At 30.7% G+C, this 27987-nt stretch overlaps 1 protein-coding gene and 1 long non-coding RNA gene across 2 annotated transcripts; one reads left to right on the forward strand and one right to left on the reverse strand.

Annotated features, from left to right (window-relative positions):
• Nucleotides 1–331: 331 nt before the first annotated feature.
• Nucleotides 332–27987, reverse strand: LOC139527182 (ceramide glucosyltransferase-like). The gene is made up of 9 exons (XM_071322492.1): nucleotides 27806–27987; nucleotides 13630–13768; nucleotides 11722–11824; nucleotides 7449–7550; nucleotides 6598–6716; nucleotides 4795–4973; nucleotides 2429–2515; nucleotides 1650–1839; nucleotides 332–970 (listed from the first exon to the last, which is right to left on the reverse strand). Exons 1-9 carry the CDS (start codon nucleotides 27901–27903, stop codon nucleotides 809–811), a joined length of 1179 nt encoding a protein of 392 aa, XP_071178593.1. The 5' UTR covers nucleotides 27904–27987; the 3' UTR covers nucleotides 332–808.
• On the forward strand, nucleotides 23575–25652 carry LOC139527184 (uncharacterized). The gene is made up of 2 exons (XR_011665290.1): nucleotides 23575–23687; nucleotides 25436–25652. It is a non-coding gene; the product is annotated as an uncharacterized lncRNA (long non-coding RNA).

A 27987-nucleotide genomic window follows, 5' to 3' on the forward strand; every position in this document is an offset into this window, starting at 1 on the left:
AAAGAGCACCTTGTATAGATAGCACACAATAATGTTTAACGAAAACCAACAACTTGTTAAGCTGTACCAAACTAATAGTCAGTTCTTACAATTTCACCATGAATTAACGAAAAAAAATATTTCCAATTTAATACAGTTGTACATCATATGAAATTGCTGTTTGTGTCTTTTCCTAAATCATGGAGGATGTCAAATTCAACCAAATATTTTCTACTTTTAAAAAGATTCAAGATCAAAAAATGCATCCAGCTCATAAAATTTGTTGGTATTTTTTTAAATGAAAAATTTTAATAAATAAAAAAAAAAACTAAATTTCAAAATTCCATCTAGTTTTAAAAAAATGCTTTCCAGATAATATTAAGAGTAAAAAGTCATCTGAAGTCTTATCAATTATTTTTTGCAAAAAATAAAGAAAGAACTGAATATCAATTTGGTACAGCAAAAACAAACACACACTATAGCAACAATAATCTTTATGAATCTTAAGGAATTTAAAGTAATTCACTTATCAATAGACTTCTTCAAGCATGCATCACTAATAATTACATGTAGAGGAGCAATTTCTTGCTCTACAATTCATCATATTATTTCTTGATCACTGTCACCTTGATGCTCATGCTTTCATGAAGTACCCAGTTATATCAAACGCATAACTGACTTGAGCGTAGGACTGAATGCACTAAATGTAAAAAAAGAAGATTTTCTAGCACTATGATATATTCCGTTTCCTTAGTGCTTATGAATAAACTTTGATGACATGGCGAGCCCCATGTGACTTGTGATGACTGGATTGTAATGGTAAATACTACTATACTTCTTCAATCTTTCCGCCCCAGTTCAGTTTGTATTGTTTATGCCTCCATTTGACAATTGTGTTTCTATGAGATTGTAATGTAAGAAAAAGAGCTAGTGTCTCCCTCATCAGCCAGGCTACCACAAATTCAAATTTGGAAAAAGGTAAAGGACCATTCTGAAAATTAAAAAAATTGAATCTATTAAATCTAATTGTATATTTTCCATAATTATTAAGTCTTACATGTTAAAATTCAATTATAAAATCTTTATTGTTCAAACATACCTCATACGTTCAGAATAGCTTTACATTATGCTTGCAATCTTTGTTTTTTTTTTTTGTCCCCGGTCTATGATGCCCTCCTGTAAAGTAGGAGATTCTTGTGTTTTGGAATATGTCTGTCTGTCTGTATGTCTGTCCATAAGTAAATGTAGTATACCACTAAGTCACATCAACTTGAAACTTAGCACAAATATTGATTATGATTTTTTATTCGATATGTGTGTCTGTCTGTCCATCCATTAGTAAAGATAGTATCCCATTTATTGGTGGTCACATAACCTTAAAACTTGGTACACATATTTATGATGGTGTTGGCTTTTTTAATTGTATGGCAAATCAAGGTTTTATTGAACAGAAATATTGTACAAACAGTACACAAGTTTTTGATTATAATGTTTCTTTTATTTGTTGTTCTGCTGATTATTTTTGCTTGTTTGCATCAATCAGGATTATGTAAAATATCAGAAATTTAATGAAGGATTGTTGGTATTTTTTATTTTAAAATAAATATTGAAACATAAAATATGTGGATGATTGAATACAGAATAATTCCCATTGCAGTTACAATACATACCTCAACTATTCTCAACAGTGTATAATCTAACAAGAACCATAATAAAATATGCATTAAAAACACGCCCATCGAACTGATTCCAAATAAGTATTCAATAGCCCATGAGGCACAAGCACCCATCAGCATACATTCTGATAACGGCTCTAAAATAATCAGATGTGGCAAGAGAGCAATCCTTAATTGAGACCACCTGGAATTAAAAACAAAAGACAAATTTTAATCTTTCCAAGAGATTGTGTGAAAAAATATTTAAACAGAGCCTTAAGATTGTACAAAACATTGGAGTAAAATATATATTATTGGAAATCTCAAGAACACTGTATAGCCTTCTACTTAATCATTCATAACACTTTTCTATGATATTCTGTGTACTGTTGTTTTATCTTTTTGTCTCTTTTGAGCCAGTGCATTGTCAGTTTATTTTCCAATTATGAGTTTGAATGTCTCTGTGGTATCCTCGTCTCTCTTTTCTAGGAAATCTAAAGAAATTGTATAGAATTCTACTTTGCATTATCATTCATTATACTTTCAGGTATGTTTCTGCAATAGCGTGCTCTTCACAAATATATATTCATTGAGTTTAAACTGTATCCCTGTAGTATTAAAGATAATGGAGTACCAGTTTTATCCTGCATATGATCAACTTTCTTCAATTTCTAACCAAAACCAGTTAACCACTAACATGACTAAATAGTCTAAGGCTCTATAATGGTCATTTAATTGCTTAAAATATCTGTTGTTGTAATTTTGTCAGTATATATAATAAGATATAAACAAACCTGATTATCCTTTTATGGAAAGAGCTAACTGATGAACATCCACTATTTTGTTGAGCTGTTGATGTACAAAGTACTGATTTGTAACCACTACAAAGTATAACAATCAGGTTTATTAGTATATATACTGATGTCCACTACAAAAATAGTCGCAGGTTATTTTTTTACTAAGGAATTCTACATATAACTACAATGTATGTTGCAAATAGACAGGCAACATAAATAAGATATAAATGTAAAAATTTATATTTCATACCAAAATAGGGACCCCCTTAAAAAAATAATAAAAGACAACATTGCTACCCCATACCAGTGAAACCAGGTGGACAATTAATATTTGAATTGAGTGATTTTTTTCTACAAACTGAAATAAATTTTAGGTTCCTCTAAATGAATTGTAAGATTGTTAAATAATGGACAAATATATCAGTTTCAGGAAAAATTGCATGCAATTAATAGAGATGTCAAATATCAAATGTGAGCTCTTATTTTTGTAAAAACCTTCCCACTGTATTTTTCAAAAAAACAAATAAAAACATTGCAAAAGTTTCAGAATTTACCGTAAATATGTATACCATTTGTTTATTTTATGTATATTTACATGTATGTCTGTTTTCAAAAGCCTTGAATGCTATCTCAGCCACCCACCTACATATATAATCTATCTCTTTTTACATGATAGAGGATCTGAAGGGGATTTACAGAATAGAAAATTATAGCCAAAAAGTGCAAAATAAATGGCAAAAAATAATAATAAAGAATAGAGAATGGGGTGGTAAATTATAAAGAATAGAGAATGGGGTGGTAAATTATAAAGAATAGAGAATGGGGTGGTAAATTATAAAGAATAGAGAATGGGGTGGTAAATTATAAAGAATAGAGAATGGGGTGGTAAATTATAAAGAATAGAGAATGGGGTGGTAAATTATAAAGAATAGAGAATGGGGTGGTAAATTATAAAGAATAGAGAATGGGGTGGTAAATTATAAAGAATAGAGAATGGGGTGGTAAATTATAAAGAATAGAGAATGGGGTGGTAAATTATAAAGAATAGAGAATGGGGTGGTAAATTATAAGGAATAGAGAATGGGGTGGTAAATTATAAAGAATAGAGAATGGGGTGGTAAGTTATAAAGAATAGAGAATGGGGTGGTAAATTATAAAGAATAGAGAATGGGGTGGTAAATTATAAAGAATAGAGAATGGGGTGGTTAATTATAAAGAATAGAGAATGGGGTGGTAAATTATAAAGAATAGAGAATGGGGTGGTAAATTATAAAGAATAGAGAATGGGGTGGTAAATTATAAGGAATAGAGAATGGGGTGGTAAGTTATAAAGAATAGAGAATGGGGTGGTAAATTATAAAGAATAGAGAATGGGGTGGTAAATTATAAAGAATAGAGAATGGGGTGGTAAATTATAAGGAATAGAGAATGGGGTGGTAAATTATAAGGAATAGAGAATGGGGTGGTAAGTTATAAAGAATAGAGAATGGGGTGGTAAATTATAAAGAATAGAGAATGGGGTGGTTAATTATAAAGAATAGAGAATGGGGTGGTAAGTTATAAAGAATAGAGAATGGGGTGGTAAATTATAAAGAATAGAGAATGGGGTGGTAAATTATAAAGAATAGAGAATGGGGTGGTTAATTATAAAGAATAGAGAATGGGGTGGTAAATTATAAGGAATAGAGAATGGGGTGGTAAATTATAAAGAATAGAGAATGGGGTGGTAAATTATAAGGAATAGAGAATGGGGTGGTAAATTATAAGGAATAGAGAATGGGGTGGTAAATTATAAAGAATAGAGAATGGGGTGGTAAATTATAAGGAATAGAAAATAATAGGCAAAATAAATTAAGTAGATGATTTTTTTTTTAATTTAAGGTTAAAGAAATAAAGGACCACCCATATGGACCCTCATCATAGATGATAGTATATATTACCTATTTATCAATGATAAATTTGATCAACAAGCTGTTTCCTCTACATTAATTATATCAATTATGTTTACAATTGCATATTTTTTATAACAAATTGAGCTTCACAAAAAAACCTGTTATTACATTGATCAATTGTCAGAACATGTAGTTCAATGGCTGATATAAATCATGAAAACAACAACAACAACAATTAAACTTGCACTTTTGTTATGATCCTGAACAACTCATGATCATCCATAATTAATTGTTAACAAAAAGAACTGATGAGAGCTTTCCAATCAAATTTGATCCAAAGGGTTTGAAGAAGCTTCCACCCAAAAACAATTTACTTGTTTAAGCAATTTGCATAAATCAAATAAACTCAACCACGAAAATAAATGAATCCACAGTAAAAAGCTATCTGTGACTCTTTTCAAAAGTACTTACGCTTGTGTAATAGTGTGATTTAGAATATAATCCTCAGAGAGATATTGTCCCAAGGGAGCTAACCCACCAGCTTCGTCAACAGGTTCTCTACGAAATAAACAGGACATTCCAGTACAGGCATTTATTCCTGTAGCAAAACCACCAAGTGTACTTCTGGCATTGAAAGTCGCAAAGTAAACCTGAGAAAAAATAAATCTGATTGTTAACACTGGTACAAATAAAAAAATCTGAATTAAATTCACTTGTTTATATTGTATTTCATCGTAGTTCAAAAAATAATTACCAAAAACCTAATATTCAGCATTATTGGACATGTTGGACATATCAGAGAGCAGACTTTGGCAACTGTGGTCTTCATACAGGATATCAAACATGTGAGTATTGCATGGCAAAACATAATCCCCTACTGGTTAAAAAGATTCATTTTATTGGAACAAAATTTTAACTTTATCTATAACTTGTGATGGTGTAAACTGTGAGTATTGCATGGCAAAACATAATCCCCTACTGGTTAAAAAGATTCATTTTATTGGAACAAAAATTTAACTTTATCTAGAACTTGTGATGGTGTAAACTGTGAGTATTGCATGGCAAAACATAATCCCCTACTGGTTAAAAAGATTCATTTTATTGGAACAAAAATTTAACTTTATCTATAACTTGTGATGGTGTAAACTATATACCAATTTCAAATCAATATCTTCAAGCATAACAAAAAATATGTGGAGAAAAACTGATTTTTTTTTAGTCAATTTTCTTAGTCCAAGGACCATAACTCTGCACAAAATCATCAGAGCAAAACAAAATTTTGAACATGAGCTGTAACTTGGGATGATAAAACTATATACAAATTAATATCTTCAAGCATGAAGAAAAAAAGTGTGAAATAAAGGGCTGCGTTTTAGCACATGATACGCCCGTTGCTCTTTTAACTTGTCTTTTATGCTTTAAATGAATTTATATGATCAACTAGAAATATATATACAAATCAAAAGGGATGTTACATTAATATATTCACCAAAGTTTCATAAAATCCCCCTTTTTTAAGGTATAAAAATTCATTACTTAAGAAAACGTAAAATCTAAAATTTATAAAAATGGAAAGGCAGCTTATGTCAATAGATATAAACAATTTATCAAAGTTGCATAAAATTTTGTGAAAGTGTTAGTTATTGTCCCAAAATTGGAAAATCCCCCATTTTTTAAGCATAAAAATTCATAACACAGAAATGTAAAATCTGAAATTTATAAAAATTGAAAGGGAGCTTACATCAATAGATATAAACAATTCACCAAAGTTTCATGAACATTGGTGAAAGCCTTTTTGAGTTATTGTCCGAAGTGTTGAAAATCCCCCCTTTTTTATGAATAAAGCGCCATAAATCCAAAACTTAAAATCTGAAATTAAAAAAAAACGAAAGGGATCTTATGTCAATAGATATAATTAATTCACTTAAGTTTCATGGAAATTGGTGAAAGTGTTTTTGAGTTATTGTCCGAAGTGTGGACGACGGACGGACGGACAAAGGTATACCATAATACGTCCCGTCTAAAAGACGACGGGCGTATAAAAACTGATTGCCAGACTGACAGATGGATAGACAGAGTGCAAACCATAAGTCCCCTTCACCTTCGTCAGTAGGGAACTAATAACTCCTATCCAAAGAAGACCTGATGGCAAAGTCATTTGTAAAATGATCTGGTAAGGGTTCACAAGCTAGTTAGGGTGGAACTGTTTAAAATGACTTATTATTATCTATTTAGAATAAATCTTCTTTAGTATTCACTAATAACATTACAAACCTTTTCATAAACACTGGCGAAACCCAGTTTTGGACGATTTTCAAAGAACGGCATCTGGACAACCATTCCAACATCAGGTTTCATACAGCAAACCATCTCCATTAAAGTATTCTCGTTCACTGAAAAAACATACAATTCATGATAATGATGGTTTCTATTTACTTGAAACATGCAATATTGATTTTCATAATTAGCAACATCATATTTCATACAGAATGTAACCAAAAAAAAGTGTGCAGAAAAAAATGGTGGATTAAGCAGGATGTTAGAGTTCTCCTTTTTTTCCTGCAAAGATACTAGGCATATTTGTGGACCATGAAAATGTGTCAGTTAAAGCAAATGTTGGAATACTCAGGTATCATATTAGACAGGTTACACTGTATTATGACTAACCATCAGATTTACTTACACTGTACTATCATGACTAACCATCAGATTTACTTACACTGTACTAACATGACTAACCATCAGATTTACTTACACTGTACTAACATGACTAACCATCAGATTTACTTACACTGTACTATCATGACTAACCATCAGATTTACTTACACTGTACTATCATGACTAACCATCAGGTTTACTTACACTGTATTAACATGACTAACCATCAGATTTACTTACACTGTACTAACATGACTAACCATCAGATTTACTTACACTGTACTAACATGACTAACCATCAGATTTACTTACACTGTACTAACATGTACTATCATGACTAACCATCAGATTTACTTACACTGTACTAACATGACTAACCATCAGATTTACTTACACTGTACTAACATGACTAACCATCAGATTTACTTACACTGTACTAACATGACTAACCATCAGATTTACTTACTTTTAATACAACTGTCTGAGATCAATAGATTTTCATTCTTGGCTGCTTCATATGCTTTGATCATGTTGTTAATTTTTCCGTTTGGACAAATATATTTGATTCCTGACAATAAACCAAAATATTTAGAATGAGTAATAGAGATTTATGAAGATTAACTGATAATAATGATGCTGTCGCTATATGATAAAAGTACTAACATGCTATGGGCAGTACTACACAAATCCTTATCATGCTTATTGTTATTATTTCTTTCTAACTTAGGACATGAAAGAAATATGTGTTTACTGTACCCTGACAACCTTTAAAATATTTGAGGGCTTACTCATTAACATTTTTCACTAAAAAGTAGGGCAAAGTATATATTCAGTATTATTGTTTTTTAACAGCAATATTCTCCTTGTTCAACCACTAGCTAAATGCTGCTGAGAACAACTTCAACAAATTACCATTAACCTTGAATATAGTTGAACTAAATATACTGAATCTGATTCCGATACCAGATAAATCTATTTAGAGTTTGCCGATTTAATTTTTTTTAAAAGTTATTCTGTTAAAAAATAAACATAAAACAGCTGTTAAACTGGACGACACATTTTGACAGTGTAGATCATCAAGAAGCAAGTATTGTATAATCATATATATTTATACCAAGGATTAGTTATACACACAGAAATTAACATGATTAAAGCCAAAAATAGGTATTTGGATTAGTAAAACACAGACATACATCTACTTAAATAAATTATACAGTCTTCAGTGGTCTTAAAACAAAAGTGTTTCACCTATCTGTATCAGAAACTCCTCTTTTATTTCATACAAAAACACATTTTTGACAAGATTTAACTCAATATATTTCTTGTTTAAATTGAAAGATTCCACTCAACCAATTTGAAAACGGGACTAAAAATTAAAGAAACTACATACACAGTTAGATTTGGCATATCAAAGAACCCCAATTATTCAATTTTTGATGAAATCAAACAAAGTTTAATTTTGGACCCCGATTTGGACCCACTTGAAAACTGGGCCAATAATCAAAAATCTAAGTACATTTTTAGATTCAGCATATCAAAGAACCCCAAGGATTCAATTTTTGTTAAAATCAAACTAAGTTTAATTTTGGACCCTTTGGACCTTAATATAGATCAATTTGAAAACAGGACCAAAAATTAAGAATCTACATACACAGTTAGATTCGGCATATCAAAGAACCCCAATTATTCAATTTTTGATGAAATCAAACAAAGTTCAATTTTGGACCCTTTGGGCCCCTTATTCCTAAACTGTTGGGACCAAAACTCCCAAAATCAAACCCAACCTTCCTTTAGTGATCATAAACCTTGTGTTTAAATTTCATAGATTTCTATTTACTTATACTAAAGTTATGGTGCGAAAACCAAGAATTTTGCTTATTGGGGCCCCTTTTTGGCCCTTAATTCCTAAACTGTTCAGCCCTCAACTCCCAAAATCAATCCCAACCTTCCTTTTGTGGTCATAAACCTTGTGTTTAAATTTCATTGATTTCTATTTACTTATACTAAAGTTATTGTGCGAAAACCAAGAATAATGCTTATTTGGGCCCTTTTTTGGCCCCTAATTCCTAAACTGTTTGAACTAAAACTCCCAAAATCAATCCCAACCTTTCTTTTGTGGTCATAAACCTTGTGTTAAAATTTCATAGATTTCTATTCATTTTTACTGAAGTTAGAGTGCGAAAACTAAAAGTATTCGGACGACGACAATGACGCCAACAATGACACCAACGTGATACCAATATACGACCAAAACTTTTTTTAAATTTTAAGGTCGTATAAAAAGGTGCAATTTGGGTACTTCACATTAAATTAACAACAATATTTACAACACAAGATATATTTCACAACAGCTTTTAATTTTAAGTATGAATTCTTAAAGGGATAGTAGCTATGATTTTGACAAAATTATGAACAAATTTTAAAGCTGCTAAAATCAAAGATATACATGTACTAAATATAAGGAATAAGATCGCTAAAATGTTTTCATAAACTTCAGAAGTGTTAATAATAGATAATTCATATCGTGTTGTGTGCCTATTCATCTCATTAATTATGCATCAGGTTTACTTCCCGAACTTTGCTGACACAGCGAGTGAGCTAACCAAGATATATATAGATACGAACATGTGCTTTTTGTTTACTTACATAGTTGATAATTACTCTTTATTAAACGTATATATTTGACGCCATTTATCAAATTATGTAAATAAAAAATATAACAAATACCGGCATATTATTCCAACCCAAGATTCTCCAACAATGGCGATATTATACACTTGTTATTACATTTGTATGACCAAACCATGCCGATAATGTATACATGTGTTTGTGTGTTAAATCGGGGCCTCCATGAAGGATACACTCGAAGAATAATACTTAAGTTAAGGAAGTTGATTTCTAATTTCTTCTAAGGTGGGAGATTACTGCCCGTAAATTTATAAACATATTTTTGACAATTATGAACACGTTGAGATTTTTTTTCTTGTGATCTGGAAAATTTAAGAAATGTAAACATCATTACGCAAACCGTTGGCTACTTTTGTTTGACTTTGCCTGCGTTGCAGGTGTTTCGAGTTATTTTAATGACCGATCTCATCGACGTTTTTTTTATTTTTAATTTACAATAACTTGTCTGCACCTCTTTTTTGTTTCTTTTCTCGCTGAAACTGTAAATTCGCGTACCATTTCCGCGATAATATTCCCCTGTTCGACCATTTTCCCTTCGAGGCACAATGTTTGATTGCGCATTGGGAACTGAAGAGTAAAGGTCATATGAATAAGGGTTGGGCTTAACATCGAATTATTATCTATAGACAATAAATAAATGTAGGTGTTAAAAACGTTAATTAGCTTCTAAATGCTTAATGGAACGTAACCAGTAATTGTTTTAATCATAATTATTTTACTTTTTGTACAAAATCCGGCATATAGATTAAAAAAGTAATTTTTAACGAAAATCGTAGCTACTATCCGTTTAAGAATCGGAATCTGATAATCAGTAAATTTCCAAATGCACATTTCCCTTTACTGCAAAAAGTTATAAATTGATGCCACTGCTCAAACTCCTGATGTACATGATGTAAGTGAAAAATGTTATAGTGTGCAAAGAAAAAAACTACAAATAGTATGTGTATTATGTGTAAGTTTTAATCAAAGAAAGCACCTGAAAAGATGAACACAATGAGAGTAGCTTACCATCATGTGGACCATGTTTACTGGAATATTATATAGCCTGTCAAAAGTTTCAACAAATAATAGTTTTACTGTGACATTCTACATGTTTCTCTATACAGTGGAGTTTTTTGTATAATAAAATAATAAATGGAGAATGAGTCCATTGGATACAGATGAGGATCAGGACCTCGCTAGCATATAACGTTATAACGGGACACATCTCAAAATAGTTAAAAGATGCAATCAAAAATTCAACCTTGATCTGACTTTTGTGATACTATAAGACTTTACATCATAAGTTTGATAACATTTAGTTGAGGCAAACTTAAGTAAGAAAATAGAAACAGAATACAGCATTTTTTCCATTTGTAAATAGGCATAACTCTAGAACAGAAAGTAACGTCACCAAAATTCATAAACTGTATAAGTTTGATAACATTTGGTTTTAAGGCAAACTAAAGTTAGAGAATGGAAACCAATTTCTAGATGTATGTACATGCAATGACATGTATGAACAAAAAAGGGAAACTGCTGCTGCTGCTGCTGCTGCGGAGGCCTTAAAGTATTCAGTCAACTGTTGGATTTCCGAATGACAACTTGACAAGACTGGCCAAGCATTGGCAGGTACACACAATAACTAATGAAAAAGGAATATACTGTACATGCTAGATAATTATATTAATACAACGTTAACATGTGCCATTATCACATAACTGAAGCACTGTACAAGCAAGCAAAGATTTTTAAATGTAGAATTTTTGTGTAAATTATAGTTTAACTGTTTAATATGGTATTTCATATACATGTACATTGATACTACACAACATTACTTGCATCACACACAACTTTAACTGATTGCATTTCTATGACGTCTAGGAAATGATTGTTATTAAATTCTTATTTCATATGCATTTCTGATATATGTTTATAATTAAGATATAAACAACACATACATGTCATGCATGTAGATACAAATTTAAACATTTACAATTCTTAACAACCATGATCACTGAAGCCTAAAAGCAGCTTACAAGCTCAGCGTGATAAAGAGTATGTATAATTACCTATAAATAATTTAGCGTCTACTTTAGGATAAAGTTCCATCAATTTCTGAACAATCATTATAGCAGGATCACTTTCTTCTTGCACACAAAATAAAATTTCAAACTGAAAAAGAAAAAAAACATAAAAACTAAAATTACTAGAACATTTTGTGTGCTTATGCAAATAACCCATCTGCACTGTTAGCCTTTAAAAACTTTTTAAACTTTTAAAACTGGTATTTGGACAAGTATGTATTTAATTGCAAACTTTTGTTTAGACACATAAGAAAAATATCTGAATACATGTATATATCTCTTAGTGGTTTGAAAAATTTTGGTGCAGATAACTACTGTGCTTTAATTTTGTACCTTGTCAAATAATCAAGGGGAGATAACCCTTGGTTTATACCTTTCATAATAAGTAATTCCCTCATGCTTGTGTTGAGTGAATGACAGTGAAGTAATAGGACCAGTGGTGATTAGAGGCCACTTTTATCAAGAACTTATTATTATGATATGAATATGAACATGATGAACCCTGCTTTGAACTAGACCTATAAGCTAGGTTGAATTTTTAACTTGCTACATGTAGTTCACAAAATGTAAAGTTACTTCAACAGGAAGACATGTCACACTACTCAGACACATTATTAGCGTATTAAGTTTCAAGGTGACATGACCAAAACGTCATCAAATACTACCTTATTAAAGGAAAACGCTGATATGATTCATGGTAGATAGACTAATAGAGGTACAGACTCGAGGACATAACAAATATACTATCTTAGCTGGGTAGTCAAGGTTGTTTATCATAGCTAGTAGTAGGTTAAAAAAAAAAATCCATAAACAAAACAGTAAACAAATTTATTTAAAATACCAGTACATGTACATTATATTTCATTCATGTATTGAATGCGTTTGTATATATAATACATGTTTATACATGTACACAAACAATGACCTAAATATAGATAGCTGTACATGTTTTTCATATGATGGATGTGAAAAATATGTTATCTACTTGTAAACATTGGAAAAATACGATAAACATTCGTCAGACAGTACGTAAAGTTAAACTGTCATGCAATAAGGTGATAGATAGTGTAGTACATGTGTCATACCATAGAAATTATTATCATTATTTATCCTTTATGTTATAAAATTATCTTCTATTGACTTAAAAGGACATTTCACAAATTCGGTGAAATAGTACTTTAAATAGGACATAAACATAATATGATGTACATGTATATGAACTTCCACATGTAAGATTTGAAGTTATCTTTTAATTAGTCAACATGTTTAATTTTGTGCTTTGAGGGATATAACTAATAGATAACTTTTCTCATTGTCTCAGTAAGAATCGATCAGTCAATACCTTTTCTCCTAATTTATGAAATAACAATATAATACATGTATTTTACTAATTTTGAAGAGAGTTGTCTAATTGACACTCATGCCACAACTTCTTATATCTTAACACAGTACTTATCAATTTTCCCAATGTATATTTTTTAAGTTTATGATTTTTAAACTCTGAGGAGACCCAATGTTTTCCACACAGCCTTATGAGCATCATGATAATGAGATACTACATAATTTAAACGTCTTTAAGATATTGTATGCATCTTATTGTTTATTCTGTAGTTTTCTATGTTGTGTCGTGTGTACTATTATTTTTCTGTTTGTCCTTTTCATTTTTAGCCATGGCGTTGTCAATTTATTTTCGATTTTTGAGTTTGACTGTCCCTCTGGTATCTTTCGTCCCTCTTTATCATGTTTATAGATGTGAAGCTATAATTTAAAAACACATGGCATTTTAAAATTCATTGTTTACCAGGATTCTATTTGAAATTTGCAAGGAGAACACAGAAGTACTCCTGTATCACCTTAACAGTAATATAAACACCACATGATCTATATACTTACGTTAGGATATTGTAATTTGAAGAAAGATTCTAAGTTTGCATACAGATGAGGGTCAACACCAACAAGAGGCTTAATGATAGATACTCCCGGGAGGTCTTCCGGGGAAGGTGTAGGTAATTGTCGATGTAAACGTCGTAATCTGAAAATAAAAATATTTAATGAAGTAAACATTTTCATAACGCATGTAATGAATTACAATTCTTTTTGCATAATTTCAACAACAAAAAATATTGGATTACATTTAATATTGAATCCAACATGTATATCCATAGTTTCATCAACACAAATCTATGTTTACAACATGTACAACTGACAGATACATGTATATATATATTATAAGTAAAACCCTGCCAGAAATATTTGGATTGCCAAGTGAAATGATTGGTATACATTCAATCTATACCAATAATTTATAATTCTTATACCACTGAAAGATAAATTTCTAATGTAAAAAAAAATAGAATTCTGTATATTTTCTTTACCATGTTTCTATGTGCCTTTAGCATGTTGAGCATGTTTAGTGACCATGGTGACATGCAATTAGTTTTAAAACAATATTCTAAGATAGATTCTTTATCATGTTTATTTATATATATACATACATGTGAAGGTCCATATATATCAAAATCTATTTAAAATTTTAGACTAGGAATCAGTAAATATTTATTAATCAAAACAGCACTTCAACTTGTAAGCTTATAATAATAAAGATAAAAGAATCCCAAATAACATGAATAAGATGACCAGGGGTTAGTACTGTTATTAGGATACGAGGTACACTTGGGAACACCTTAGACAGATAAACATATATCTACAATATTATTTTCTTAGCTCCTTCCATTCAAAAGTATACATGTACCCATGTTGAATATTTGAATTAAATCATGATAAATTTACCATAATTACAATGTATGTTATAAATTGGTTTCTATGGATCTACATGTACAAAAAATGTATGTTATCCAAACCCTTTAACACCTTCTTCTTTCTTATACATTAAATGACAATGATTAATTCATCGTTTTAAAAGCAATAATGGTAATTTTAAAGTGATAATTTATATCCATTTTCTGAGGCATAAATTAAATAGATGATAAACATAAAATATCTTCTGTCCCTGTCTCTCAAGCATTAAGTTAAATCTATAATATACATGATAAAAATCATTCGTTCCGCCATAACAAAAAAAAATTGTAAGGGTTCCGCGGAACCCAGTGTCTAGCCTACTCTTTCTGTTAATCACAGGCTCAACAAAAATGAGGAAATAAATCAATAAAATATTCCTGTTGATATTATCTTTAAATTGTAAGAAGATTCTGTCCAAGTTTGGTAAAAATCCAGGATAGTTTATGAATCTAATACTGTTTAAAAACTTTTAACTGCAGACTAAATGTAATGTCAACTGGAAGAAAACTAAATTTCCTTCTAGATAGTGATACTAGCTTTTGATCATAAACAAGCTTCTGTCCAAGTTTGGTACAAATACAAAATAGTATAAGAAAGTTAAATTTTAAAAAGCTCAACTACAGAGTGAATGTGTCGTTTCCTGGCAGAAAATCTTAAGTCCATTTAAAAGTAAAATACGAAAAAAATGGAATTTTATTTTTACAAAATTTCCTTCTAGATACTAGCTTTTGATCATTAACAAGCTTCTGTCCAAGTTTGGTACAAATCCAAATAGTATAAGAAAGTTATTAAAATTTTAAAAACTTTAACCACAGTGACAGAGTGAATGTTATATTTCCTGGCAGAAAAACTAAGTCCATTTTAAAGAAAAATACGGAAAAAATGAAATTTTATTTTTACAAAATTTACTTCTGGATACTACATGTATCTTATGATCATAAACAAGCTTCTGTCCAAGTTTGGTAGAAATCCAGGATAGTTTATGAAAGTTATTTAAAATTTAAAAAACTTTAACCACAGAGTGAATTTTTGTGGACGCCGCCGTCGACGGAATGTAGGATCGCTTAGTCTCGCTTTTTCGACTAAAGTCGAAGGCTCGACAACCAGTCCCATCCCAAACACAAGAAGATTTATCCTTGCATTTAAATAGTTTTAATGGATCAAAAGTTGATTCATGGAACAGTGAAACACAACCATGACAACAGCAGGACGAGACTCAGTGCTGGACCTGTCAGACCAGGAGAGGATTTCTGAGGGCCTGTAACTTTTTCTGAAAATGTCAGTACAAAAGTAGAAACGCAATATCATGTTTATAGTCATGATAGTAATACTTTAACCCTGGGCCTGTAAATTATAAAAATTTTAATTTTTTTCAACTGGGTTTAATATGTTTAACCAGTTCTTTTAACAGTGATCATGAACATTTAAAAATACATGTGGGTCGTTTAGCAATCGGTGTCAAATGCCTATGATTACAGACCGGTAAAAAAAAAAATATTGCAAGCAAAATGAAAAAGAAAAGTTGCAGATTGACATATGAAAAGTTAAGAAGGAATGTTGATAGTGATCTTCCTGATTTAACATTAGATTTTGTAAATCATTTAATTACCGTATTTATTTTTTACATGTATTAAAATCAAACTGAAAAGTAAGTGAAATGTTGTGTGTTTGTTTTGGCTGTGTGGAGAAGCAGCATAGGTTTGCTTCAACTCCCTATATTTGGTATTTGGTACTAGACAACTCCCTATATTTGGTATTTGGTACTAGACAACTGCCCCCTATATTTGGTATTTGGTACTAGACAACTGCCCCCTATTATGCTGCTTTGTATGTGGCAGTGTTCTCTAAAAGTGGTTGTTATATTGGTCCATATCACTTAAATTCACACAGGTATTCAGTGCCAGTGGTGGTTGTTACATGTACATGTATGTCCACCTAAAAGATTGTGTTGGTTTTATTCTTTTGGGGGCTTTCTGATATTTAGTAGCTGATGATCACTATGAAAAGATAAAAAGTTGGCCATGGCCTAATATAACTTCTGGATAATTGATTTAACATAAACTTTACTTCAAACCTGTACCAGACCACTTGACATGCTTGATTTGTAGTCATGGTGGTCCTTAAAAACACCAAGCTTATAAAAAAAAGATCTGATAAGGCATGTGCACTGTCATTTTGAATTTATTCCCAATTGACAGGACTCACACACTCGAAAATTAATGATGATGAATATATACCAGTAATCCACAAATTGATTTATAGAATTCTGATATACATGTATTAATAAAATCGTGACTTAAAAAGAGTCTAGTCCTTGTTTTACAAAGTACAAATCTATAAAAGCTGCATGTGTTTATCAAAACACATGTCTATGTTCCTAGAGACATAAGTAAAACCAAAACAAGAATCCTTAATCTGTATTTGAAATTTTAAATACCTGCACAAGAAAAATCTTTTATCACCTGTTATGATTTTTTTTATTCTGCTGTATTTAATCAAAAATGTGTCACCGCATTTTAAGATAAATACATGCAGATGCATATTGAGAGACAATAACCATTTTATTTGAATAATGATTCAATAAAATTATAATAAATGTATAAAACTGTGTCAAACATCATTCACATTTACTGTACCATACCATTACACACATGAGAAATTTTATCTACAGTGCTAAAGTTCTTTAAATTCACCAAGTCACCGTTTTACTACATTGTTTTTCTGAATATCATTGTTCAGGGGCAGATCCAGCCATTTTCAAAAGGAGGGTTCATAACACAGGATAAAGGGGTGGGGTATCCAGGGGTAGGTGGTCCAACTATATGTCCTCATTCAAATATGTTGATCGTCCAAAAAAAAGGGGGAGTTCCAACCTCCAGAACCCCCTGGATCTGCCACTGTTGTTAAACTTTCTATTCAAATGGTTCAAAAGTTATGTATTGGGAAACCCTAATTTCTATATTTTTTTATTTCTTCTGTCATTTTCTCTATATCTTATGTTTTTGCTCATTATTCCTTTTTCTTTATAATTTGGCAACATGTTATTTTGTATTTAGTCATTTTTTTTTAATTTTTTATCCATTATTCCATGTTCTGTAACCCCATCAAGACCCTCAGTTAGTTATATCCCTTCCTGTTTCCCTGACCATTACATTTCACAAAGGATCAAATTTCAAGTCAACCTTCAACAGACAATGGCACGGTACATTTATAATTTGCCTTTTACTTTCATAACATGCATAAAATCAATGAAAAAAGAACTGAAATTTTCTAAAATATTTTTTTTTTACAACTTCCTTCATCCTGTATACACTTTACATGCTTAAATTAAAATTACAAACTATTTCCTTCATTTAGATATAACCCACCCCTATGACTATACTCTTGATGAACTTGTCCTTTAATGCTTTACGAACACTCTTGTACTGTATAATATATGTGGTCTAAGGTCATAAAGGTCATCCTTAATCATGTTGTTGTTTGATAAATCTGTCACCATATTAAAATTACTTTCATTTCGTTAATAAATAAATGTTTATATAAATTGTTTAACTAAGATTCTGATTTTTTTATTAATTAATTGATAGATTCACTTTCAGCACTATTTCTTTTAATGGCCAGTTTTTATTGGTGGAGGATATTTTCATGAATTGTCTCCCTTTTATACCCTAACTCTGGTCTTTAAGTAAATGTAGAGATTGGTTTTAAATGACAGGAAAACTGGTAATCATAGTCCATTAAGTTTGGAGTTTAAACTTTATATTTTTACTGGATCATGTCACTCAAATATATGTATCCTTGTAGTTAATGTAGGTTAATTATGAACACTAATGACAGTAATGTTGTAATTGTATACCCATCTTTATTTACCTCTATATAGATATTTATCCTTTATTTATATCTTAGACATGCATTTGAAGAAATATTTAGTGAAGTTTGATTAAATTTCAATATAAAGTATACATGTATCTTATTCGTCTAAACATCAACCCAACAATGTTAGATCTGTAAATTTGTGTCAGCAAAGTCATGCTTCTGAGTTACAATGTATATAATACGATGAACATATTCAATTCCTTTGAACGTACTTGCGATTAAACAAGAATGAGTCCAAAGTACATGGATACCCCATCCGCACTATCATTTTCTATGTTCACTGGACCATGAAAATGGAATAAAATCTCTAATTTGGCATTAAAATTAGAAAGATCATATCATCATGATTATAGGGAACATGTTTACTAGTTAACTGGACTTCAACTTCATCAAAAACTACCTTGACCAAAAACTTTAACCAAAACTTTAACCTGAAGCGGGACAGAAGAATGGACAAATAGATGTACGAACGAACGGCACACAGACCAGAAAACATAATGCCCATAAATGGGGTATAAAAATAACTGCATCAGCAGATATCTATTATGTTGAGAAAAAAAATTAAAAATTAATAAATTAATTTTAATTACATGTAAATTGACAAGTTGTGTTATTAACATGGTTAAGTGAATTAGAGAGCAAGGTATGCAGTTCAGATAGAACACCTACGAGTAAGCATACATTTGTACATGTTTTATTCAGGTACATTTCTTTGATTGTATTGTTACCAGCCTAAACACGCTACAGTCAATATAGTGACAAGAAGTTTGATAAGTAATGTTCAAATCAATTACATTTTTATGACCGACTTGAATTTTATTAAATGTTTGTGTTGGTTACGATCTATTGGTGTTGATAAAGTTCATGATGTTACTTTACCTTGAATATGAAATAACACGGATGAAAAAGGATTTAACTGTTACTATCTATGATTATATTTGACCAACCTTGTCATGAACATGATGACTGTATACCATTCACGTCATAGAAGTCAATTCTCACGTAAAATAGCATTAAATTATTCAAGACTTAGTTAAATCATCATGTCGATGATCATGATAAACTTTAAAATATTTAAGACAGTTTAAACCCTTGATCTTTCAAGTATTGTAACATTTTCAGCCAACTTCCCTTTTAATAATGTTAATGAACTTCTTCACTGGAAGAGACAACACTTGCTTATGTCATGTGGAAAATATGGGGTTTCTTAAAAAAAAAACTAGCCTTCACAGTATATATATACAAGGACAAAAGGTACACTAAAATCACATTAGACCCCTTTGTTACATGAGTTATTTGCAACATTTGTCATGTTCATTTCAAACCAAAAGTTAGAAATTAGTAACCAGTATAAATTTATTTTTTAAAACGTTTAACAAAGATTATTATTAAGATCTGCATGGTATCATTTTATTGAATCATCCACAGTTGTAAATTTATCTGTATGATGATTTTTTATGTTTAGGAAATGGTTAAGTATTCAGGTATTGTTTATCATGGCATTGCAATTATAAATATATAATGTATGCTTTAACTTGTCGATTTTATTTTTTTATGTTCCTTTGAAAGATTAAAACAATTACAAAACTATTCTTACACTTCGTATTTACTGTTTATACATTGTGGAAATGATGAAATCAGGTAATGCAAGATATCACCAGCCATACAGACATAGGGGATTCGGTTGTAAATAAGAATTTATTTGAACTTATGTATCTGCTTTAGCAAAATGAAACTTTGGTCAATTAATGAATATTTGTGGTAAAAAGATGACATTAGTGATTTGATCCCTTAGGACACTCGGAAAGATATAAATCAACCAGTCTGAAGTTTCTTTTCATGTCAGATAAATACATCTTTAAACATTGTTAAATTAAATCATTGAAATGTCAGTTACATTACTGTCATTGAAGGTGTAAAACATGTAGTTATAGGGTGAGGTGCATGAAACATATATACAAATTACAAAAGGTAGAAAATATACATGTATATTAGGTGTAAAAAATATACATAGCGTGAAAAGTATAAATGTATATTAGGTGTAAAAAAATATATATGTATAATATTATACATTTAATATCATCTGAAGCCAGAAATTGACAATGTCACATTGTATTTATAAGGTAAAAAACATGTAACGTAACATTTATAGCTTCACACCTTGATAATCATGATAATGATGTAAATCAAGAAAAAAAGACCCTCTGGGAAAAACAGGTTTTTACAAGTAAATCTGGAGATGTTATTATCACTTTGTTAAATTTTGTGTGGGAAAATATAGATTATCTACATTATCATTATCTATATCATTGTATATGATGTCATGAATGTATATGATCTGTTACAATCAATTCAGTAAAAGCAATAATAATGCATTTATTTGGTCAATACATATATCAAAAGTGAGAATACCAAATGACACAGAAATTAACAACTAAAGGTTAATCAGTCTTCACAAATTCACAATAGACTTTTGAATCTAAACATGATAAAGGCCCAGAGCTGAATTTTATAAATTTTAGTTAAAATTATTGTACATGTTTTAGATGATTTTTAAAGACAGAAGTCTTACACACTTGGGGTGATGGGCCTGTTGTTGAGCACAAAGACTGGGTCCCTACAGTACATATATGTATCTAGTTTTTAAATTAACTTAATAATTTTCCCTTCGTGTTTAACGTCTTAAGATTTTCCCTTTCCTTTTTTTTGGTGGTCCCCTATCATGATTATCATGTCTTTTTCAAAAAGTTAGTATAAAATATACATGTCTAAAGTTGGAAAACAATGTACATGTAAATAGTCGACTCGTCATGTTCTTATCACTCAATCAAACGGTAATTTAAAGTCCTGTTTATAGTACAAGTGCAAACTTCAAGTATTGAACAATCAAATAAAAGTGATAACCATAAACTACTTCCTCAATATTTACAGTGCCTTGGAATATTCATCTAATTTATTTCCTCATATTAGGTGAACTTGACCAATCTGTGTACATTGTCAATAAAATTTAAAGGACCCTGTGAAAAGAGAAATTCTTTAGATATATGCTTTAACTATGTCATGTATGTTTAAAAGTTAACTGAACTAAGTGCTGCCAAGTTATTATCATTTTTTTTTAAAATCCCTTTTGGCCAGTGTTGTCATGGAAGTCAGTTCATAAATTAAATCACTCTAATATTAATGGCTATTTTTTCCAAACACTGTACAATCATGACAATGTACATGTAAATGTTTCATGGCAAAAGAATTTCTCTTTTTTCTTCTTTGGTATTTTCTTTTAGAATCACTATATACATGTAAACTTCTAAAAATCTCTTGTTTTCTGCAATTTCTGAATATATTGAGTTTAAATATTTAAATGTTAAAAATAAAGACAAGTTGGGAGGCCAGGAAAAAAAATTATACCTTTTTCATGTACATGTGTACCTTCATGACCTTAGCACTTTTTGACTCCTGTCTTTACAATTGTATAATTATAAATTGCAATGTACAATTTATACTGTGTCAGTTTGAGCACCTAGATGTAAAATGTTTTTTTTTGCCTGGAACTATATACATGATATATGGATGAAATGGATGTTAAATTTATTTCTATTTTCAGAGAGCAATTCTCATATTTTCAATTTAAAGGTGTTACATGTGTAATAAATATATAGGTTTAAAATTCTATAAAATGGTTTCTAAAAAAAGAGTATGCATTTTTGTAAATTATTGAATTTTTACTGTTATATATTTTGTCTATTTCAAAGATTTTTAACCAAGAATTTATTAATTATATATCAATATGTACCCCCATAATGGCCATTACCTGACATGTAAGGAAAAAGTACATTGTACACTACATGTTGTACAAAAACTTATAAGTCCATATAAAGTGACATGACATGTCAATCAACAATTCCAGATTGATCTGTTTAAAATAAAGTAAGATGTGTATGAATTTTCCATTTGTGTTCACACTTTGTTTATGTACATGTTACATCAATTTGGATTTTTTTTTATAGCAAGAACTGAATTACCATACATTTGTATCTGCCAGTCAAGGGTGTGGAAATATAGACAAATTCTTCATTGAGATATTTGTCCTGAGGCTGAGACTACAGTACAATATGTCAAATGTATATACATGTAGTACTATAATAAGAATACTCTCAGCTTTGTCCAAGGACAAGTACTATAATAAGAATACTCTCAGCTTTGTCCAAGGACAAGTACTATATATATACAAAAACTTACATGGCCTGGATATGTTTGACTTGTCCCACCCATAACCATGTATTCCCAACATATTTTCTTATAGATCTGGGGAAGGAGCCTGTGCTGGGATCCCAATGACAAGGTCATAATTTTAACAGCCTCTGACTAATATATTAAACCTACATGTATTATAGTGATTAGTCAGCACCATTTGATGGCAAAAATTGCTACACAACAAGAACTACAATCTAAAACTCTGTTCAGGTAATTGCAGACCATTTGTTGACTTATTTTAGATTCTAGGCCCTACAGTACAGGAATAGGTAGTCCAAATAATTATGACGTCTTGAAATTTGACGCCTTACTTCGAGTAAGGCGTCAAAGAAAAAAATTATAATAGCCTTTCAAGACGTCATAATTATTTGGATTAAGGGATAAGGGGATAAAGATTTGTTACAAAAAATATTCTGTTATCAACCTTTCCATGAATATGCTGTATACATTTCTCTTTTGAACATACAGTGGGAAAGCCACGGATCGATTCTGCGCCTCCTTCCATATGACGTAAAGGCCAGAAAATCAAGGGCGACAATCGCGATTTTTCATAGAGGGCGACAGTATCGCGCCATCGCGGCAATTTGTTTACATCGTGTACGTGTGATTTTTCGAGAAATTTATCATTAAAGACAATTAAACTTGTGTCATTTCATCATCAATAAGTTATATAGGTAAGTTTTACAGGTGACCATGCTATTTTTTCTTCTTAGAAGATTTTATTTTACAAGAAACGAACATCTGAAAGTGGCAAGTGACGTTGTTAATTTGGGAGATAAAAATATGGCGGGTGTTTTCCCCTTCTGAAAATAACTGACACATTTGCATCCTATTGGCTATTTAAATATAAAATGACCAAAAATAGTATCTATGATGATAGGAATCCCTAAATATTTGCATAAATACCCATCACTCCGTGTCAAATTGTAACTGAGGCTGCGAAAAGAGAGCACACAAATCGACGCCATTTTTCAACAGATTAAGGTTTCTGAGCTCACGAAATCCTAGTATTATTACTTTTAATGGTTAGTAGAAAGATATTAATACTATCCATAACATAATTTATTGATCTGATCGGGTTATGGCTACATGTTTGCCTCTTTTCGATTCTTAAATCCAGTAAATTTCCGTAGACCTGACCACATGTAAATAAACGCCCCTTTTCCAGCGTGAGACTTCAATTTGAATAAAACTTCAATTTTGGCAGGTCAATGTTAGCATTTAAATTTTAATTAAAGTTTTGCAGTTTTGTAATGCATATGTGCTGATTTGTTTGGTTGTCTCGAATAGTAAAAAGGTGAATATTTTTATTTTTGAACCCAAAAAGTGTGACAAAAAACACAAAAAACAAACAAAATAAAAATATATGAAAAAAATAACTACCCCAGGACAAAGGGGGGTTCCAACTATATGTCCCCATTCAAATGCATTGATCATCCCCAAAAAGGGAGATTCCAATCCCTGGAACCCTATCCCTGGATCTGTTACTGGGAACTATGATTATTAAAACGTATAAAGAATTAGAGAATTATTACTATAGGAACAAGAATAGAGAAAATTTACCATAAAATAAGTAAAAAATAGAGCAAATGACATGCTAGTCCAATTTATTATGAAGTCTGACAAGACTACTTTTTTTCTGGGACGACTTCCTATGCATCCCAGAAAAAAATCTTAATATTCTTAGCAGCAAGCCTTAGGTCTGGTCATAATCATTTTGAACTACTGTAAATTCAGAAATTATTGCGTGCACTTATTATTGCGATTTTGTCATTTTAAACTTGAATGCAATTTTAATTTTTACGATTTTGAGAAAAGTCATGCTTAATTCAATTAAAATATTACAAAATGCAAGTTTTAATTATTGCGTTTACAACTCTGTCGCATTTTTCGCAATAATAAAAACCTCGCAATAATTTCTGAATTTACAGTATTGATGTGCTAATTTATATATTGAGGAAAGAGAAATTATGGACAAAAAGTATAAAAAAAAAATAGAGACCAATGACCTAAAAGATTAAATGATAAAGAAATGCAGAAAACCCCATCCAGACCCTTGTCTATGTGAACAACAGTACTATTATTTTTGCTGAATAGTGCATATGGGCATGTAAAATATCTTTTAAAAGGTTTCAGGTATATGAAATATTCACCAGTAGGAAAGTATAAATTCTGTCCCTCCTTCCATGCTAAAAAAAAAATATGTGATTTATTGTTGAATTTTATTGCCACCTTCAGTATTGGCTTGGTGTTGTGGCCAGGTTTTATTGGCGTTGGATACATTTATTATCAATTACTGGTATGAAGAATTAAAGATATGAATGATTGAATGAAAAGTTATCTTTTAAATAACAGATACCTGTAAGATAATTTAATGTTGCATATTACATTATACTTTATTAAAACATTATTTATATCTTTTAAAAAGGTTGATATGTTATTAGGGTGATGAATTTTAAATACTAAGTAAATGAATTTATAAGTAGAAATTTTTTCCAAACATCTGTTGGTGTGTATAAGTATTACCTTTTCTAGAGAACCTTTTTCGGGACGTCTGGATTTGGTAATTTTATAGCTCAGGATTTCGAGATTGATCCTTCGGATTCCAGTATTTCCTTTCAACATTTTTTTTTTAATTGGGACCTCAGACGATCATGTTTTTGTCAGTAGACAATTAAAATATATTATAATTTACCGATCATATAGAAAATCTAGAGAAGTTTGCAATTATATTCATTTGATAATATCATCTGCATAAATTATATATTTTCAGATAACAATAGGAATAAGAAGAGCAGGATTTCTATATTGAGGATTTACATGTATGGGACAGAGGACTATTTGACTTGATTTTACTTTAAAAAAAACTTTTTAATTTTAACAATAGTTCTCCTTAAATGTTTAAAATACTTTTTACATATTTTTCATTTTAACATTATTTTTATGACTTTGTATTTATTCATCATTTAATAAACTTTTATTTCTAAACATTTTTTTGGATCTGTCACTGGTATCAGAAATATACATGTATGTACTGTAGTATTTGAGACATAAGAAAAAAAAAGATATAAAAAGTCAATATGATGGTCTTTTATTCTTTATAAGGTTTGAATGACTTAAATGGAAAGTTTCTAGAATTGTTCACTTCTCCTAGACATAGTGAGGTCTCTCAAGTAGCCTATCATGACATGACTTTTCACTGTTTTGCTTCCATGTAGATTTCAAAGTGTGGCAACCCCTGCACCTAAATAAATCATTTTCAGTAGATACATATCTCTTTTTTCAGACTTTTTGATGAAAAGTTTAAACTAATATACAAATTAGAAAAAAGAAAACTGATCAACTTGAACCCACAACATATAATTGATCTCATGTGCTCTGGAAGAATAAGCAGATCCTGCTCCTTGTGTAGTATTATGAATGAGATGTCTATGTACCCTTTTCCTAGATATGTAAACACATGATTTTGCAAATTATTGCAATTGTGTGCTTTTAGAATGGAGTAAAATATGTGAAAAGGTATTCTATTGCAGAAAAATCAGCACACAGATATAGGAATGGTATGATTCTTAATAAAGAATAGATCCTGTGTCCAAGATTTGTTTTCTTGTAAACTGGTGTAAAATAAAAATATGGGTCAAGCAGTTATATCAATGCAACAAAACAGGATCACCAAAATCAGAGTGAGACATTCATATACCAGACCTTGGAAGTGATATAGCATTTTGTTAATGCTTTAAATGGTCATATACATGTAGCTCTAACATGTATTAAGAATTTGATGTACTAGGCATTGGGCATTCCTATTGAATGTTAATCTCAAGTTCTCAAGAGTTAAATATGCCCCAAGGCCCAGAAACACTCAAACATGAATAGTTAGTCACAGTGTACATCAGGTTGCTTGATACGCATAATAAGGACAGACATTTATAAACATGTGTGAGTGTTTAGGCAGGCAATTCTTGTTGATTGGTACATGTACTTTTTAAAATTGACAAGTTGAAACATTTCAGATTTATAATAATTTACAGAATCAAAGAATGACTGTAACCATTACCCTAAAAATTGGCTTAAAACAAAGACTAGCTGAGTGCTTACACTTTGCACTTTTGCATGCTTATTCAGACAACAACTTTTGACTAACTGAATTTTTTTTTTGTTTGAAAAAAGGGGGGTAGGTCTACTTCCAGACAATGGAAGTTATTTATATGGACAAATTCGTTCATAGATTAAATCAGTTTCAATGTAATACATAAATCTCGCCCATAAATATGTTATACATCAGCAGCATAATTAAATAACTACAGAAAATGTGATACGAGGAGTTTGAGCAAATCGTAAACATCAACAAATGACGTTGTAAAGCCTTCAACCACTCAACGTTTTAAGAAAAATATATTTAAAATCCTGAAAACATCATCACCCTTCGTTGTCTCAATCAATTTTGTGCTTAAAATCTGTAAAATATGACATAATTTGCTTGATTTTGCACCGAAATAACTCCCAAAACGTCTGTAAAATGTTGAATTTTGACCTCCGGTTGAAGTATTTATTATGTAAACAAGACTCAGAGTGACGGGGAATCCTGTACATAGTCATGTGCCCATATGTTTCTAGGTCACATTTATTTATATCTCGACCAATCAAAAGCTTTAGGATGCATTTGTGTCAGTTGTTTGTAGTCGTGGGGATTACCCGCGGTTTTTTGGAAATCAACGGAGGTAGTCTTTTGGATTATCATATTTCAATAACGGAGCACTTATTTGAATACCGAATTTGGCAGTCGTGTGACAAAATCTATTCTAATGAAAAAATAAACTCAAATACTGATGGATGATAAGTTGTTTTAATAGATTTATTGTCTGAAGCACAGGCTACGTTTTTGTTTACACGCTGGTTACAGCGCCACCTCAAAATTTTTAGATTATGTCCCCTTTCCCGCGGGACTACCGGAAGTAGCTCTTCAATGTCACTGGCTTTCCCACTGATAAGACTTATTCAGTTCAGCTCGACAATCAAAATATCAGAAAGCTAGCCTCAACTACTACATGGTTATTTGTATAAACATGACATTTAAAAAGCTGGAGAGGAGGGCGGAGTCGCACCGGCATGATATGTTTCTGTCTGGAATATAAGGTCTTACCCATATATAATAGCTACTGTGTGCATAAGCCAATCGAAAAGCCATCCTCCTACAATAGCAATGGCTAATCCTACAGCAAAATATTGCTCTACGCTCATATTAAGTTCATTTTGACGATAGATGTTAACCCCGTCTGTTTAAAGAGGAAATGCACAACGAAATGACGTCAGCGCATGCGTAAC

Source organism: Mytilus edulis, chromosome 6 (genome assembly GCF_963676685.1).
Source record: "Mytilus edulis chromosome 6, xbMytEdul2.2, whole genome shotgun sequence".
Lineage (NCBI taxonomy): Eukaryota > Metazoa > Mollusca > Bivalvia > Mytilida > Mytilidae > Mytilus > Mytilus edulis.

What these genes read in the sequence shown, in the direction of transcription:
- LOC139527182 (XM_071322492.1), bottom strand. Translation starts at nt 27,903, where the DNA reads ATGAGCGTAGAGCAATATTTTGCTGTAGGATTAGCCATTGCTATTGTA. An exon ending in ACAGTAGCTATTATATATGG is followed by an intron (nt 13,769 to 27,805) that starts GTAAGACCTTAT and finishes TTTTATTTTCAG; the next exon opens with ATTACGACGTTTACATCGAC. An exon ending in TCAAATTACAATATCCTAAC is followed by an intron (nt 11,825 to 13,629) that starts GTAAGTATATAG and finishes TTTCTTTTTCAG; the next exon opens with TTTGAAATTTTATTTTGTGT.